Below are 17,847 nucleotides of genomic sequence, written 5' to 3' on the forward strand. Positions count from 1 at the left end.
GACTTACAAATGAACTGCTGGGCCAAGTCCATGTTTAAATTGGGGACTTCCAGTATTTTACATTCCTAGACAAGTGATAGTTGCAGTACATTCTGCATCTTATTAACTATGTGGAATAGCTCATTAAGAGGAGACAATTTGTGTCAGGACCCTGTGCATGTAAAGGGCTACTTCCTGCTCAACTCAGAGGAGGTCAGAGATACTCCTCCTTATCTCTGAGTTCTCATTGTATCAGCTTTGCATTTATTTCCTAACATGAAAAAAGGACCATATTCTATAAATAGAGGGCAAGCTCACTCACCAAAAATGGACCCACATGGCAACTGGGAGGTAAACATCGTGCTAAAAGATACACTTGATTTGCTACTAAGGTTGAGAAATTATCTTCTTTTCAGGACTCCTTTCTTTGAATACCTTCTCTGTACAAAGCTGAGTTCCTACCTTTGCCATTTTCTTTAAAAATTGCATTCAGGGCTGGGGATTTAGCTCAGTGGTTTCGCTGCCTCCTGCACAAGCACAAGGACCCGAGTTCGATCCCCAGTAGGAAAAAAATAAAAATTAAAAATTAAAAAAATTAAGATTACATTCAGCGGGGCCAGGGGTTTCACCTCAGTGGTTTCGCCACCTGCTGCACAAGCGCAAGGACCCAAGTTCAATCCTGGGTACCAAAAAAAAAAAAATACATTCAGTGTACCACCACAACCAGCACCAAGTAGTAGAGCAGCCACCAGAGCTAAGGAGGAGCCTTCCGGGCCACCATACCACCACGCCCAGGGCCAAGGAGGTGAGCCACATGAGCATCCGCAGCACCCCCTCACACCCCCATTGAAATGAGATGACAAGTAAATAACTCTCAAACCAGATTTCCAGATCACCTAAAGCAACCGCAAAGGGAAATGAGATGGAATAATCTGATACTCAACCACCTGGACTCCCTGAACCGGCAACAAAAGAGGATTTGGAAAAAATGAAATCAGAAATAATTTCTCAGATAACAGCAGAGATTGTACCCATAGTGCAAGACATGATTAATAAATCTAGAGAGGAAACAGATAAAAAAAATAGAGGAGCTGAGAAACATGATGGAATCCCAACAGAGGAAACAAATGGAATCCACAAAACAGATGCAAACAAATTTCTAGGAGATTAAAAACTCCATTGAAAGCTTACACAGCAGAATGAGCCAATGTGAGGACAGAATTTCAGATATAGAAAATATGATTCGAATTTGTGACTAGGAAAAGAAAATTTGCTTTAAAACTGCAAGGGACCACGAGAAATCAATCCAGCAGCTGCTAGAAGATGCAAAGAATAATATAAGACTGATCGGAGACAGTGAAGAAAGAGGAGAGAGTGCAGATGATATAAAAAAAACTGTTAACAGAAGTCATGGCAGAAAACTTCCCAAGCAGGAGGAAAGAACTTGACATACACATAAGTGAGGCATATAGGACTCCAAATAGCCTTGATCAAAACAAATCTACACATAGGCATATAATTGTTAAGATTCCAGAAACTCAACAGAAGAACAAAATTCTACAAGCAGTGAGAGAAAAGAAACAAAGCACATACAAAGGAAAGCCCATCAGAATCACAGCAGACTTCTCAGTGCAAAACATCAAGGCAAGAAGAGCTTAGAGTGATATATTTCAAGCCCTAAAGGAAAACAGCCTCCAACCCAGATTGATGTACCCTGCAAAACTATCTTTCAAAATTGATGGAGAAATAAGATACTTTCATGACAAAGAGCACCTTAGGAACTTCATGAACACCAAACCAGCACTCTAAAAAATTTTAGACAATATCCTAGGAAAAGACAATGCGGACCACAACCCCAGGAAGCCCAGCAAAATTAATCCGTTGGGCATGACAAGAAATTAAATGTAAAGGGGGAGAACCCAACAAAACGAAAAAGTCATGACAATGATAAGTCAATACGGATCTGTACTGGTCATTTATCATCTTCATGTGCCTACTTTTTTTGGTTTTTGGTTTTTGTTTCCAGGGATAGAACTCGGGTCCTTGCACTTGTACAGCAGGCGATGAAACCACTGAGCTAAATCCCCAGCCCTCTTGTGTCTACTTTTTAATTGGGATGTCTATTAATGAGCTGTAAGAGTTCTTTATATATTCTGGTCTTAGGTTATATGTATTATAAATATGGTCTGTTTAAGGACTACTTTTCATTTTAATGTCATTTAAAGTTCTAAATTTTGATGGAATCTCATTTATCAAATTTTTCTTTTATACATCGTGGTTTTTGTATCCTAGGAAGTTCTTGCCTACCCTAAATTCTTAAACATTTTCCCTTATAATTTCTTCTTAAAGTTTTATAGTTTTAGTCTTCCATATTTAGATTCAGAGATCATTTCAAGTTATTTTTATGTATGGAAATAAGGGTTGAGGTTAATTTTTTATATACGGATACCAGATGTTCTAGTGCCATTTGCTGAAAACACTATCTATTCCTCTGCTCTTGAATTGAGTTTATATTCTATAAAATGTTTGTGTTAAATAATCTTTCAAAACTCAGTGGACCATATATGTGTGGTTCTATTTCTAGATTCTCTGTTTTATTCCATTGATCTAAATGTCTTTCCTTACGCCAAAACTGCCTTGATTACTGTAGCTTTAGAGGAAATCTTAAAATTAGGTAATAAATGTCTTCCAACACTGTTTTTTTTTTTTAGTTTTCTAGCTCCTTTTTACTCGTACATAACTTTTAAGTTTCAATATCCAATTCTTCATTTATAGCAAGTATACATATACCTGAATTTTTATATATACCTCGTGTTTTCTAATCTTGCTAAATTCAGATACAAGTTCTTAGGGGCTCCTAGAGATTTCTTACTTTCCTCTGTAGATGATCATTTCATCTACATATAAAGATTTTACTTGTACCTTGCCAATCCTATCCTAATTGTGTCTTTTTATTCCCAGATTATTTTGGTTTGGGCCTAGGTTTCAAAGTTTAATGAACAGATGAAGAATAAGCATATCTGCCCTTGTTCCCCACCTTAGAGAGAAGGCACTGTATCTTCTCCATTCATATAAGGCATTTTTGCTGGAAGTATGGAATACACAGATTATCTGTTGAGAAGGTTCTGTTCTACTTCTAGTCTCCTGATAGCTTTTACCATGAACAGCTGTAGAATTTACTCCAATACTTTTTCTGCAACTACTCACAGGATTATGCGGCTTTTTCCTTTCCTCTGTTAAAATGATAACTTATGGGGGTAGGTCTTCCAATGCTGAACCAACACTGCCATCACTATAATAAAACCACTTTCTACATACTGCCAGATCTGACTTCTAATAGTTTGTTTTGTTAAACAAATTTCTATCTAGGTTCATACTTTTTTCTTCTATTATCTTTACCCAGTTTTAGGATTAGCACAATGTTGAGTTCCTAAAATGAGGAGAGAAGTGTTCCTTCTTTCTTCTACTTTAAATGTTTGATATAATTTATCAGTTAAAATGTATATGAACCTGTTGTTTTCATACAGGTATGTTTACAAGCTAGGAATATGCTTTCTTTAATAGGTGCTATTCAAATTTTATATTTCCTCCAGAGTCAGATTCATTAATTTGTCTTCCAAGATACTTCTTAGAAGTTGTCAAACTTATTTCAAAAAAGATTTTGTAATATACTTTCCTCTTAAATTCTGTAAAATCTGTGGTAATGTCTTCTAAATTTTTATATTGTAATTTTAAAAACATGTAATTGATATTGTGTAATAGGAAGAAAAGGTCTAAAGGAGTAGGGGAAGTGGGAAGGGTAGGGGAAAGGAAAGAAGGGAAAAGAAAAAATATGAGAAAAGAAAAATAAATGGAAACAAAGTCTCTGCAAATAGGAAATGGTGGAGGGGGTGAAGGGAGAGCAGGGGAAGGGGAAAAAAATAAGAACCAAGATAAATCATGTAAAGGTACAAGATCCCAATAATGAATGAAACTGTATTTTATACCTAAAATGTATCAATAAAATTCATGGAAAAAAAATAGAATGCAGAAGATCATCAAGCAGACCATACACCCTAACCAAGTGGGATTCATCCCAAGGATGCAGGGATGGTTCAACATACGCAAATCAATCAATGTAATACACTATATCAATAGAGCCAGGGACAAAAACCATATGATCATCTCAATAGATGCAGAAAAGGCATTTGACAAAATCCAACATGCATTTATGATAAAAACCCTAGACAAAATTGGAATAGACGGTCTCTATCTCAAACTGATAAAAGTCATCTATGAAAAACCAACAGGCAATATCATACTAAATGGTCAAAAACTGAAATCCTTCACACTAAAATCAGGAACAAGAAAAGGATGTCCACTATCACCACTCCTGTTCAATATAGTTCTGGAAACATTGGCCACAGCAATTAGACAAGAGAAAAAAATAAAAGGAATAAAGATAAGAAATGAAGAAGGCAAACTGTCATTATTTGCAGATGACATGATACTCTATATAGAAGACCCCAAGAACTCCACCAAAAGTCTTCTAGATTTAATAACCAAATTCAGTCAAGTAGCTAGATACAAGGTCAACACACAAAAATCAATAGCTTTCCTCTACACGAACAACAGACTCACTGAGACAGAAATAGGGCAAACAACTTTCACAATAGCACCCAAGAAACTGAAATATCTAGGAATCAACCTTATAAAAGAAATCAAAGACCTCTTCTCTGAAAACTATAGCACTCTGAAAAGAGAGATTGTTATCAGAAAATGGGCAGACATCCCCTGCTCCTGGGTAGAAAGAACCAATATAGTGAAAATGGCCATACTTCCAAAACTGCTATATAGAATCAATGCAATCCCAATTGAAATTCCAGCAGCATACTTCACAGACCTTGAGAAAACAATCCAAAAATTCACTTGGAACAAGAAGAGACCTAGAATAGCAAAAGCAATACTAGGCAATAAAGACAAGGTAGGGGGTATCACAGCCCCCAACTTGAAACTACACTACAAAGCTACTGTGATAAAAATAGCATGGTACTGGCAAAGAAACAGACCTGAGGATCAGTGGAACAGATTTGAAGATGCAGAAACAACTTCAGACACACTCAGCCACCTCATCTTCAACAAAGGAGCCAAATGCCCTCACGGGAGGAAATTTAGCCTCTTTAATAAATGGTGCTTGAAAAATTGCATTTCAACTTGCTAAAGATTAAAACTAGACCTATATCTCTCGCCATTCACTAAACTAAAATCGATCTAAATATTAAAACAGAAACGCTGATCCGGCTGGAACAGAGGTTAAGTAAAACTCTTGAAGACATTAGTATAGGAAAAGACTTTATGAACAAAACCTCAGTTGCCCATGAACTAGCACAAACAATCAACAAGTGGGATCTCTTCTTATTAAAAAGCTTCTGCACAGCAAGAGAAACCACCAGCAATGTGAAGAGACAACCCACAATGTGGGAAAAAATCTTCACCTGCTCTTCCTCAGACAAAGGTCTACTATCTGGAATGTATAAAGAACTTTAAAAAATCAGACCTTCCAAAGCTAAAGACCCAATCCAAAAATGGGCATCTGAAATGAACAGACATTTCTCACACAAAGAAGTAGACAAGGCAAATAAACATATGAGAGAATGTTCAACATCACTGGTCATTCAAGAGATGCAAATATGAAAACAACCCTGAGATTCCACCTCCCTCCAGAAAGAATGGCTGCTATCATGAAATCAACCAATAACAAATGCTGGCAGGGCTGTGGGGAAAGAGGAACCCTGCTCCACTGCTGGTGGGACTGTAGACTGGTGCAACCACTGTGGAAATCAGTCTGGAGATACCTCAAAGAACTAGGACTGGAAGTCCCATTTGACCCCACTATTCCATTGCTGGGGATCTTCCCCAAAGAATTAAAAGAAGCATACCACAGTGATATATGTGCGCCCATGTTCATAGCAGCACAATTTGCAATAGCTAAAACTTGGAAGTAGTCCAATTGCCCATCAACTGGAGACTGGATAGAAAAAATGTGGATTTTTTTATAAAATGGAGTACTACTCAGCCATAAAAAATGAGAAATTAGAGACATTTATAGCTAAATGGAAACACATTGAGGCAATATTCTTAAGTGAAATAAATAGGACACAGGTGTAAATACCAAATAGTTTCTCTAGTGTGAGAAACTGAAAGTGTAAATAAGGACTAAAAGGTATAATAGATAATGTGAAATAGGAAGAATAGGGGCAAAGGGGAAGGGGAAGTGGGAGAGGTAGGGGAAAGGAAAGAAGGGAATGGGATTAATATGAGAAAATGAAAAAATGGAATCAAAGTCTTTGTAAATAGGGAGGGATGGAGGGGTTGAAGGGAGGGCAGGGGAAAGAGGAAAAAATAAGAACCAAGATGGATTATGTAAAGGTGCAAATTTCCAATGATGAATGTCATTATATTGTATACCTAAAATGTACCCAATAAAAGAATTTAAGCAAAAAAAAGTAATGCATCCAAGACTGATAAAGGTGCTCCTTAGCTAGAGTCAAGTTAAAGACTCACTGAGAATGTATCTGCTGGGAGAGTCCTACTGAAGGCTTTGGCTTGAGGGTCAAGGTCATCTGGGCCACAGGACTGACTCTTGGTAGGGTGTCTGCCTTCTTAGACGAAGTGTGCTTTGCTGCTTGCTCAGGAGGGCCCCAAGAAGGGGCAGCCCCAGGACTCTGCCCTCCAAAGGCCGTTGACAAGGTGTTCTGGGGAGCTGTTGTCTCACAGGCTTTGCCCTTGGTCCCTGGTTTGCACACACAGAGTTGAGGTCGGAGACACATCCCTCCATTCTGGCACGGTGGAACACAGCTTGCTGCAAAAAAGACAACAGAAGCTCAGGTTTGAAGATAAGGGTTAACAGCAGCATCCCAATATTCTCCAATAAAATAAAACCACACTTCAGCCCTCATGATCATGACGAGTGATCACGCAGATGACAGCAGCCGGTATCTACTAATGGCTGCCTATATGACAGTCACCATTCTAATGTACAGCAGCAAATTCAATCCCTCACAAACTACATGTAGTGGATATTTTATTTTCCCCCATGAAGAAACAGACAGAAAGGCTAAGTAACTTATCAAAGGTCACACAATGATTAATAAATAGAAAACCTAGGATTCAACCTAGTGCGCTGACTGCAAAGCCATCATGTTTAGCCACTTTACTATAACTGCCTTCCAGAAATGCATCAAAAACACAAAAGAGACCTTTAAAAATGCTCTGCTGTTTTTTTAAGCTGTACTCTATGTCTTAAGTTTAAATTTAATTTTAAATTTTTAGGTTAATTATTTTCCAAAGATTTGGCAAAAAAAAATCCCAAACCCCAAGAAGTATTCCCCTAGAGATTTGTGCAGGCTATCAGAGCTTGGACAGATTATTTTAAAATTTAGTCCAACCAACTGTTTTCACATACGAGGAAACCAAGGGCACAAAAGTTGAGAGTCACCCAATAAAACACTTACTACTTTGTATTCAAGTCCAGAACGCTGTATACCATCCCTAACCGCACATGAAAAGCAACCAAAAAGAAACAAACTCTTCGTCTCCTGTTTGCTAAGGTACCTGAACTTTGAATCACCAGACTTGTGGCCAAGAAGGGTTATAAAGTTAGCAGGGCTCTGGGTCATGGGCAACATCTAGTGGATTTGGTCATAGGCATGGTGCTTTGGGAGTTTAGAGGTTGTGAACTTAAGTTTTATTAGGTAATATCATAGGTCCCTGCATTCCCTTCTTTATTTGTTCATATATATATAAATGCTACCCTTTTGATATTAGTCCACCTACTTAAAACTTGATCTGGAGATCATACTACCAACACTCCCATAAAATTCAATGCAGTGGGCCGGGGATTTAGCTCAGTGGTTCCAGCGCCTGCCTCACAAGAGCAAAGTCCTGAGTTCAACCCAGTACCAAAAAAAAAAAAATTCAATGCCAGATATAGCCACAAAGTTATTACAATACAGGTGAGGGATGTGAACCACAGGAGATCGTTATTAAGAGCCAAATTACCAAGGCCTAATAGCTCTGAAACCTACTCATTTTCTACAAAAGGAGAAGGCATTTTTCCCATCTTACTACATTATTCCAATTAGCTACAGCAAATAATAAGAAATGACCCTAAAGAATGCCAGGCTGACAAATTTTCACAAAGTTAGAAAAAAGGGGATGGGGCATGTTTTGGTGGAAGAGCCCTTTCCTAGCACACACAAAGCCATGGGTTCAATTAGTAGTGTGTGGGGAGGCATTAGGAGCACAGTGGCTGCTTGTTCTAAAATGGTCCCCACGGGTTGCTCCATATTAGGCTCGCAGAATCGGAATTCAAAAGCTGTGTACTTCTCAAATACAGGACGCTAATGTTTCAGCATTTTCCTAGCTGGACGTCACAGGAATGGGAATAGAAGGGGCCAGGAGTGAGGACCAGACTGAGCTTTCAACGCTGCCTCTATCAAGAGATCACCCCAAGGCACTTTCATGTGTGCATTCTCTTCATGCTTTCAATCAGAAACACATTTCAGTTGAACATCTGAGGATGATTTCCCCTTCTCCTTCCTCCCAAGGTGTACTGCAAATGTCTACTACCAGGAAGCTGTGCAGAGCAGCCTGCAAAAGGGAGCACTTTGGTGAAAGCTAAGAGCTGAAATCATCCAACGTACCACTCAACATGCCATAAGAGCCTGACTTTAGAAAGATATAAATGGATTCAAAAAATAAAAGGGGAGTCATTTATTTTAACTATTCTAATTTTGCATGGAGTAGGGGAACAGGGAGAAGGTAATAAAAGCAAATCATACTAAAAATTTGCTAAGACAGTATTTTCTACTGGAAGAAAAATAGAGCATGCTATGTAATAGAATAACTATATAGAGTACCATCCTCCTCTAGTCAATTTTCAAAGGAGAATGAGAAGACAATATTATCTTTCACCTACCCTACCAGACAGCAACTGTCTCCGGCTCAGCACACAAATGAGGAGGGGTTGGCTTGAACTGAGGCAGAGGGGACAGGTGCCCTAACCGCCCAAACAAGCCCCTCATCTGATGTAAAAAAGCAAAAAACATTCTCCAATCACATTTCCTGAAGCCATTTTTCCTGAAATATTTGGACCCCATACATCAGGGCTCCCCATGCAGCAGTGATAGTAGGGGTTCCCAACATCTGGCACCCTGACCAGCTGCAGCAACAGCACCAGGGAACACCTCAGAAATACACATTCCTGTGCTGTCCTGGGCCCACTAAACCTGAATCTGGAACCCAGCACTCTGTTAACACCTCCAGGGGATTCAGATGCACTCTCAGGGTTGAACCAACTGACAAACAGTATTTAGGAAATGACAGTCTTGGCGTCAATAAAGCTTTGAGCCTTTTTTTATTACAAGTTTTGTGCACTAGTATTGCTTTTATTTTATTGAATTCTTAGCTATAACTAAAATGTTTGTTTTATTTTTCCCTTTTATTTTTAATAAGAGGAACCATTTTTCCTGTTATCAAATTCATGGGTCCCTTCCAAAAGTCCATACATCTGTCACTGTCCTTTTCACAACCAATGCAAAAATGTGTAGGTGTTTATGAGAAAACATATTCTACCTGGGGTGCTGAACTATGTGGAATATTGCAAATAATGTTGCAGAAGTGCTTTAAAAACTCGGGTTGTTTCCTACACGCTGCTCCTGCCTACGCCTGGCCACTGTGCTTCTGCAGTGAGTACAGATCAAGATCTTACTGGAGCCTGGGCAGCAGTTCCCAAGCTGCAAAATGAGCATCTCTTTGGGAACTTTTAAAACTCCCAAACACAAGCCTAACTCCAGCCTGATTAAATCAGAATCTCCGGGAAGAGGCCACAGCCATCAGTCCTCTTTTGACTCCCAGCCAACTGCACCTGGTGACGACAAAATATACCCAGGTCTGAGAAGAAGTAGGTTTGAGAACAAAATCCTAACCTAAACTTACTAACCGTCTTCCTAAAATGCTGCTCTCTGATTCACTTTTTTCTCTTCATTCAAAAACTTTCACCACTGTTTTGCTGGCCGTGCGATGATTTGAAGACCCCATCCATCTGGTACCACCCTCATTTCCCAAGTTGCCACCCCCTTGCGTCTCCACACAGGGGTCCTCTCCGGGAACAAAGCCCCTCACTTCCACCAGTGCATGGGAGACTTCCGGTCCTTCGGTCCTTCCTGCCCTGAGTCTTTCCCAAATGCCTGCCCACCCTCACCAGGCTCTTCACACCATCTGAGCCCCTGTCCTGTTTTCACCATTCACTTCATAGTTCATGTGTGCTGCCACACAGTCATCTTTTTATAAAGTTATCTCTTATTTCCCAAATAGACTATCAACAGAGAGGTCAGCTGAGTGGCTCATGCAAAACTTTGTTTCTGAGGACAGAAGCTTGAACTTCACCTTGGCTACCAGAGTGATATAAGTGTAGAGTCACTACCTTCCAAATGGTGCTGGGATTTAAGGACATCTCTAAAGAAAGATAGTCTCTTATGCTAGTACATAATAATGTCTGAATCTACGGCCTTGGTTTACAGTATGCTAAGTCTCCAGTACTCCAAAGCAGATGTTTTTCCATCAAAATTAATATTAAAATAGACATGCAGTCTGCAAATACACAAGGTCTTTTCAAAGTGTAAGATGGTTATTCATAGAAAATATTTCAGCAGAGACTGGTGCACCACGGCTCGCAGGCAGCAGGAGGCTTCCGTGTAGGCGTGCTGCGGCTCCCAGCATAAAAGAAGCTTCCGGGTAGGCATGCCATGGCTTCGAGCCCAGAGGAGGTGAGCCGAGCGGGCACCAGGAACACAGACTCACACTACACCACCCCACCCCGCCCCCCCGCTCATCAAAATGAGAAGACACGTAAACAAGCCACAGAACCAGACTTCCAGATAACCTACAGCAACCCCAAAGAGAAACGAGATGGAACAATCTGATACTCAACCACCTGGACTGCCTGAACTAGCAACGAAAGAGGATCTGGAAAAAATGAAATCAGAAATAATTTCTCACATAACAGCAAAGATCGTGCCCATAGTGCAAGATATGATTAATAAATCTAGACAGGATACAGATAAAAAATTAGAGAAGCTGAGGAACATGATGGAATCCCAACATAGGAAACAAATGGAATCCATAAAACAGATGCAAATAGATTTCCAGGAGATTAAAAACTCCATTGAAAGTCTATGCAGCAGAACGAGCCAATGTGAAGACAGAATTTCAGATATAGAAGATAAGATTGCAATTTGTGACCAGGAAAAGAAAAATTGCTTTAAAATTTCAAGGGACCATGAGAAATCAATCTAGCAGCTGCTAGACGATGCAAAGAAGAATAACATCAGACTGCTTGGAGTCAATGAAGAAAGAGGAGAGAGTGCAGATAACATTAAAAAACTGTTCACAGAAGTGATGGCAGAAAACTTCCCAAGCAGTGGAAAAGAACCTGACATACAGATAAGTGAGGCATATAGGACTCCAACTAGCCTTGATCAAAACAAATCTACACATAGGCATATAATTGTTAAGATTCAAGAAACCCAACAGAAGAACAAAATTTTAAAAGCAGTGAGAGAAAAGAAACAAATCACATACAAAGGAAAGCCCATTGGAATCACAGCAGACTTCTCAATGCAAACCCTCAAGGCAAGAAGAGCTTGGAGTGATGGATTTCAAGCCCCAAAGGAAAACATCCTCCAACCCACACTGATGTACCCTGCAAAACAATCTCTCAAAATTGATGGAGAAATGAGATACTTTCATGATAAAGAGCACCTTAGGAACGTCATGAATACCAAACCAGCACTCCAAATAATTTTAGACAAAATCCTAGGAAAAGACAACAAGGATCACAACCCCAGGAAGCCCAGCAGAATGAATCCATTGGGCATGACAAGAAATTAAAAGCAAAGGGGAGGATCCAACAAAAAGAAAAAGTCTTGACAATGAAAACTCAATACATGTCAGTTATAACCATCAATGTTAATGTTCTCAACTGACCAATCAAAAGAAACAGACGGGCAGAATGGGTCAAGAAGCAAGATCCAACAATATGTTACATACAAGAAACACACTTAATTCAAAAAACTCATAGACTGAAAGTTAAAGGGTGAAAAACAATACTCCATGCGACAGGAACCCCAAAAAAAGCAGGAGTAGCTACCCTCTTGGCAGACCAAGTGGATTTCAAACCCACACTGATTAAGAGAGACAAAGAAGGACACTATATCCTTGTAAAGGGAACAATCCAAGAGGAAGAGATGACAATCATAAATCTTTATGCACCAAACACTAGTGCACCCAACTATACAAAACAAATACTAATGGACATGAAATAACATGTAAGCACTGATACAATAGTAGTGGGGGACCTCAATACCCCATTTTCACAAATAGACAGATCAACTGGACAAAAACCAAGCAATGAAATACTAGAACTCAATCAAACTACTGAAGATATGAACCTAACAAATGTTTACAGTGTTCCACCCCACAAAATCAGAATACACATTCTTTTCAGCTGCACACGGGTCATTCTCCAAAATAGACCACATACTTGCTCATAAAACATATTTAGATAAGTGTAAAGGAATTGAAGTTATCCCGTTTATTATCAGACCACAGTGCGATGAAATTGGAGATCAACAGCAAAAGAAACTGCAAAAACTTCATAAACACAGGGAAATTGAACAACACACTTCTGAATAACCAATGGGTCACAGAGGAAATTAAAGAAGAAATCAGACAGTTCCTTCAATTAAATGACAATGACAATACAACATATCGGAATCTATGGGACACAATGAAAGCAGTCTTATGAGGGAAATTCATAGCAGTGAATAATCACATTAGGAAAACAGAGCGTGCCCAATTAAACAAGCTGATGCTGAACCTCAAGCTTCTAGAAAGAGAATAGCAGGACAAACCCAAAGCTCATCCAAGGGAGGAAATTATAAAGATCAGAGCAGAAATCAATGGAATGGAGACTAAGAGAATGATGCAAACAATCAATGAAGCCAAGAGTTGGTTCTTCGAAAGAATCAACAAAATTGGCAAACCCTTGGCCAACCTTATCAGGAAAAGGAAAGAAAAGGCCCAAATCCATGCAATTAGGAATGAAAAGGGTGAAATGACAACAGACTCAGCAAAAATCCAGAGAATCATCAATACCTACTTCCAGAATCTATATGTCAACAAGATGGAAAACACAGAAGAAATGGACAGATTCCTAGATACATATGAATTACCAAAATAGAATGAAGAAGACCTAAAAATTCTAAACAATCCAATATCAATCAATGAAACTGAAAACATAATTAAAAACTTACCAACCAAGAAAAGCCCAGGTCCTGATCGCTTCACTGCTGAATTCTACAAGACATTTACAGAGGAACTACTGCCACTACTGTTTAAACTCTTCAATGAAATTGAAAGGGAAGCAATAGTTCCAAAATCATTCCTGGAAGCAAACATCACCTTGATCCCCAAAAGCAGACAAAAACCCAACTGAAAAAGAGAGCTACAGGCCAATCTCACTAATGAATATAGATGCAAAAATCCTCAATAAGATACTGGCAAACAGAATGCAGAAGATCATCAAGAATATCATACACCCTGATCAAGTGGGATTCATCCCAGGGATGCAGGGATGGTTCAACATATGCAAACCAATCAATGTAATATACTATATCAATAGAGCCAGGTACAAAAACCATATGATCATCTCAATAGATGCAGAAAAAGCATTTGACAAAATCCAACATGCATTTATGATAAAAACCCTAGAAAAAACTGGAATAGATGGTCTCTACCTCAAACTGATAAAAGCCATCTATGAAAAACCAACAGCCAATATCACACTAAATGGTCACAAACTGAAATCCTTCACACTAAAATCAGGAACAAGACAAGGATGTCCACTATCACCACTCTTGTTCAATATAGTTCTGAAAACATAAGCCACGGCAATTAGACAAGAGAAAGAAATAAAAGGAATAAAGACAGGTAATGAAGAAGTCAAATTATCATTATTTGCAGATGACATGATACTCTATAATATAGAAGACGCCAAGAACTCTACCAAAAGTCTTCTAGACTTAATAACCAAATTCAGTCAAGTAGCTGGATAGAAGGTCAACACACAAAAATCTGTAGCATTACTCTACATGAACAACAGACTCACTGAGAAACAGGGAAAACAATTCCTTTCACAACAGCACCCAAAAAACTGAAATACCTAGGAATCAACCTAACAAAAGAAATCAAAGGCCTCTTCTCTGAAAATTATAGCACTCTGAAAAGAGAGATTGAAGATGATACCAGAAAATGGACAGACATCCTTTGCTCCTCGGTAGGAAGGATCAACATAGTGAAAATGGCTATACTTCCAAAATTGCTACATAGATTCAATGCAATCCCAATTCAAATTCCAACAGCATACTTCATAGATCTTGAGAAAACAATCCAAAAATTCATTTGGAACAAGAGGAGACCCAGAATAGCAAAAGCAATTCTAGGTAACAGAGACATGGCAGGGGGTATTACAACCCCCAACCTGAAACTCTACTACAAAGCTACTGTGACAAACAGCATGGTACTGGCAAAGAAACAGACCTGAGGACCAGTGGAACAGATTAGAAGATGCAGAAACAACTTCAGACACACTCACCCACTTCATCTTTGATAAAGGAGCCAAATACCTTCTCTGGAGGAAAGATAGTCTCTTTAATAAATGGTGCTGGAGAAATTGGATTTCAACTTGCCGAAGACTAAAACTAGACCTATATCTCTCACCATGAACTAATCTAAAATCGAAATGGATTAAAGATCTAAATATAAAAACAGAAACACTGAACCAGCTGGAACAGAGGTTAGGTAGAACTCTTGAAGACATTGGGGTAGGAAAAGACTTTATGAACAAAACCTCAGTTGCCCATGAACTAGCACAAACAATCAGTAAGTGGGATCTCTTTTTACTGAAAAGCTTCTGCACGGCAAGAGAAACCACCAGCAGTGTGAAGAGACAACCCACAATGTGGGAAAAAATCTTCACCTGCTCTTCCTCAGACAAAGGTCTACTATCTCGAATCTATAAAGAACTTAAAAAGATCAGGCCTCCCAAATTTAAAGACCCAATCCAAAAATGGGCATCTGAAATGAACAGACATTTCTCACACAAAGAAGTAGACGTGGCAAATAAACATATGAAAAAATGTTCAACATCACTGGTCATTCAAGAGATGCAAATGAAAACAACCCTGAGATTCCACCTCCCTCCAGAAAGAATGGCTGCTATCATGAAATCAACTAATAACAAATGCTGGCGGGGCTGTGGGGAAAAAGGAACACTGCTCCACTTCTGGTAGGAGTGTAGACTGGTGCAACCACTGTGGAAATCAGTCTGGAGATACCTCAAAGAACTAGGACTGGAAGTCCCATTTGACCCAGCTATTCCCCTGCTGGGGATCTTCTCCAAAGAATTAAAAGAATCATACCACAGTGATATATGTGCACCCATGTTCATAGCAGCACAGTTTGTGATAGCTAAAACTTGGAAACAGCCCAAATGCCCGTCAACTGGAGACTGGATCAAGAAAATGTGGTTTTTTAAATAAAATGGAGTACTACTTAGCCATCAAAAATGAGAAATTAGAGACATTTATTGTTAAATGAATGCACATTGAGACAATACTCAAGTGAAATAAACAGGACACACGTGTAAATACCAAATAGTTTCTCTAGTGTGAGAAACTGAAAGTGTAAATAAGGACTAAAAGGTATAATAGATAACGTGAAATAGGAAGAAAAGTGGCAAAGGGGAAGGGGGGGTAGGGGAAAGGAAAGAAGGGAATGGAATTAATAAGAGAAAATGAAAAAAAAGGAAACAAAGTCTTTGTAAATAGGGAGGGATGGAGAGGTTGAAGGGAGGGTAGGGGAAGGGGAAAAAATAAGAATCAAGAGAGATTATGTAAAGGTGCAAATTTCCAATGATGAATGTCATTATATTGTATACCTAAAATGTACCAATAAAAGGATATACAAAAAAAAATGTTTCAGCAGCCCATATCTGCTGTTTTAGAAGTCCAAGGGAGAAACTGGTCAAGAACAAAGAGAAAAGAATATCACAGTGATCTGATAGGAGCTACTAAACTTCCAAAACAAATGTCCATTAAGGCAGTTAGCCCAAGAAGTTCCAGTGCAGCAGAAAATAAGAGCTGAGAGATTCTCCATTTGTGGAAATGAACTATAAAGGAAGTGAGGAGAACAGTAATTAATAAAAAGGATAATCTCCCAAAAGGAACACTGCTCAAGAAAGCAGTGACTTAACCCTCTGAGCACTTCAAAAACAAAACAATGATTTTTCAAAAATGTTTTCACATCCAAAAAAATCATTTCAATTTCAGTCATGATGGAATAACTGTTACCAAACAAGCCTTTTTCTCATAAACAACTAGAATGCTGGATGTCCGATATAAAACAACTGTTCTGCAACCCTAGACAACCAGCAGCATGCAGCTGTGATTCCGAAGGTATTGGGGAGATGTGCCCGATGCTGAACGATCTTTTGCAGAGCAATCTGTGGACCACAGCAGGGAGAGGAGAACAAAGCAGGCACAACGGCTTGACCAAGCCGAGGAGACAGAGCCCTGCTTCAGGAAACAGAGAGCTGGCATTTGCAGGGCTGAGCACTGGAGAGAAAAACCTGCAGAAATAGACAGCCCAGGCATCTGAAAAGGATCCACATGCATCTCTGCCCGATGCTACACTGCACAGGCATAGGGTGAGGGTAGAAAAACACTACCAGGCTGCAAAGTCCCAGAGCCACTCTAGGGCACAGGGCCTGTGCTGAGCAGCTAATCAGAAGAGTTAGTAGAGACCCCAGAATTGAACTCCTTTGAAAAAGACAATATAATCTCAATATCAAAATCTGACAAGAACAGTATCTAAAAGAAAATGAACAAATTATAAGCACAGACGCAAAATACTTAAAACATTAGTCAATCAAATACACTGGTATTTCAGAATAAGAAAAGAGAGCAGAACTAATTCCAGAAATACAAAGATGGCTCTAATGTCAGCAGATCTGTCAGTGTAGTTCCCCATATTAAAAAAATTAGATAAGGGGGCAGGGGATTTAGCTCAGTGGTGTCGCCGTCCGCCTCGAAAGCGCAAGGACCCGAGTTTGATCCCCAGTACCAAAAAAAAAAAAATTAGGTAAGAATTTAACTGAAGGAGTACTGAAGTGTTTCCAATAAAATTCATCACTTATTCATGATAACAAATACAACGGGCTTTCCTTATTCTGGTTAACAATATCGAGAACAAATCCTACACAAAACAGCAAACCAAAACTATAGCAAATATGAGGAAACGGTACAAACATTTTTTATCAAAGTTGGAAATAAACTTAAGTGCCCACAATAACCTCTTACAGTTAATATTGCACACTGTACCCCAGGCAAGAAAATTAGAAGATGTAGCTACTATAAACAAAGAAACAAATGTACCATTATTTATAGTTTTCCTAGTTTTGTACATATGAAAGATTCTACAAACCATTTGAACTGATAAGAAAAGTCGGCAAAGTTTGCATCTTCTAGAGCAGTGATGGGCTGTAGCAGCCCATCACTTTTAGAGCTTTCAATGAGCCTGCTGTGGCACATGGGCCATAGGTTTGCCACCACTGCTCTAGAGCAACTGGGAAAAATAGACAGTACTCTTGTAATAATACATCACTATACAAACGTAATGTTAAAAACTACCATTCACCATAGCTGGGTTCATTATAAAGCATCCTACATAAATCTAACAAAAGATATGCACGACTTGTGAAGGAAATTA

The 17,847-nt window shown here is 39.0% G+C and overlaps 1 protein-coding gene across 9 annotated transcripts in view; it reads right to left on the reverse strand.

Moving 5' to 3' along the window:
• Ltbp1 (latent transforming growth factor beta binding protein 1) overlaps positions 1–17,847 on the reverse strand; it is a 435,679-nt gene that overhangs the window by 372,746 nt on the left and 45,086 nt on the right. For all 9 annotated transcript variants that reach the window (XM_087216162.1, XM_087216160.1, XM_087216159.1 and 6 more), the window contains exon 3: positions 6,523–6,820. In XM_087216162.1, the coding sequence (XP_087072288.1) occupies positions 6,523–6,820 (298 nt within the window). The remainder of the gene's footprint in view (positions 1–6,522; positions 6,821–17,847) is intronic.

This window comes from Heterocephalus glaber, unplaced genomic scaffold (genome assembly GCF_053883595.1).
Source record: "Heterocephalus glaber isolate CG9 unplaced genomic scaffold, H.glaber_assembly_v1.0 deba00001457, whole genome shotgun sequence".
Taxonomy (NCBI): domain Eukaryota; kingdom Metazoa; phylum Chordata; class Mammalia; order Rodentia; family Bathyergidae; genus Heterocephalus; species Heterocephalus glaber.